The 977-nt window shown below is 58.8% G+C and overlaps 1 protein-coding gene across 1 annotated transcript in view; it reads left to right on the top strand.

Moving 5' to 3' along the window:
* Positions 1-744, top strand: part of kcnd3 (potassium voltage-gated channel, Shal-related subfamily, member 3) — a gene marked incomplete at both ends in the record, with an annotated part of 260216 nt that extends 259472 nt beyond the window's left edge. Inside the window, 2 exons of the mRNA XM_080732609.1 lie at positions 1-199; positions 540-744. The exon at positions 1-199 is cut by the window's left edge and continues 58 nt beyond it. Of these exons, the coding sequence (XP_080588735.1) occupies positions 1-199; positions 540-744 (404 nt within the window). The remainder of the gene's footprint in view (positions 200-539) is intronic.
* Positions 745-977: the final 233 nt, after the last annotated feature.

Raw genomic sequence — 977 nt, 5'->3', positions numbered from 1 at the left:
ACAACTACTCGTCCAGAAGCCCCTCCCTGTCCAGCGGGGAGGGCGTGACGGGCACCTGCTGCACCCGGCGCAGCAAGAAGCACCACGCCTCCTTATCCAACGCCAGCGCCCTGGCCCCGCCCAACTACCTGCACCCGCACACACACCCACACGGCCTGCAGGAGCTCAGCACCATCCACATCCACCCGCTCAACACCAGGTAAAGATGGGGTGCCTGTAGTTTTACAGTATATATCGTCGCTGTCGGGGCAGAAACCTCTTATCTCCATATTTTATTCCCTCTTAGGTAGCTCTGCTCCATATATGGGCAGGTCAGCTTCCATATATGGGCAGGTCAGCTTCCATATATGGGCAGGTCAGCCATAGGCACTGAGGTCAGCTATAGGCATTGAGGTGTTACGGAATCGCTGACGGACCAACTGTACTGACAGGATGTGGCGGTTTACATACTTAACTGCGACCTTCGGTCGCAATAACTACTACCACTGGTCTGTGTCTGTGTCTCTCACTCACTCTCTCTCGTTCTCTCCCGCCCGCAGTCGCTCCAGTCTCAACAGTCGCATGGACGACAACGCGTCGCCTCACAACTGCCAGGGCGGCGGCGGTCAGATCACCACGGCCATCATCAGCATCCCCACGCCGCCCGCCACCACCCCGGAGGGAGACAACCCCCACCACCACCACCACCCGCCCCCCTCCCCCGCCCCCGCCCCTCAGAACATTGTGAAGGTGTCGGCACTGTGAGGTCATGACGACATGAAGACGGAGCGAAAGGGAAAAAAAAACCCAGGAAGAACCAAGAACGAAGGATAAAGACTCTTTGTGATGGACGGACGGACGGACGGACGGACGGACGGACGGGACGCTACGGATGGACGGACGGAAGGACGAACGGACTGGGGAATGACAGTGAGGTCTGCGGAGGCTTTTTAAGGAGTCCCCAGTCAGTCAGGCCATGGTGGAGCCTGCCCTCTGCT

The sequence above is a fragment of the Nannobrachium achirus genome (assembly GCF_963921795.1).
Source record: "Nannobrachium achirus genome assembly, chromosome: 9".
Classification (NCBI taxonomy): Eukaryota; Metazoa; Chordata; class Actinopteri; order Myctophiformes; family Myctophidae; genus Nannobrachium; species Nannobrachium achirus.
This window is presented reverse-complemented; position numbering and strand designations above follow the sequence as displayed.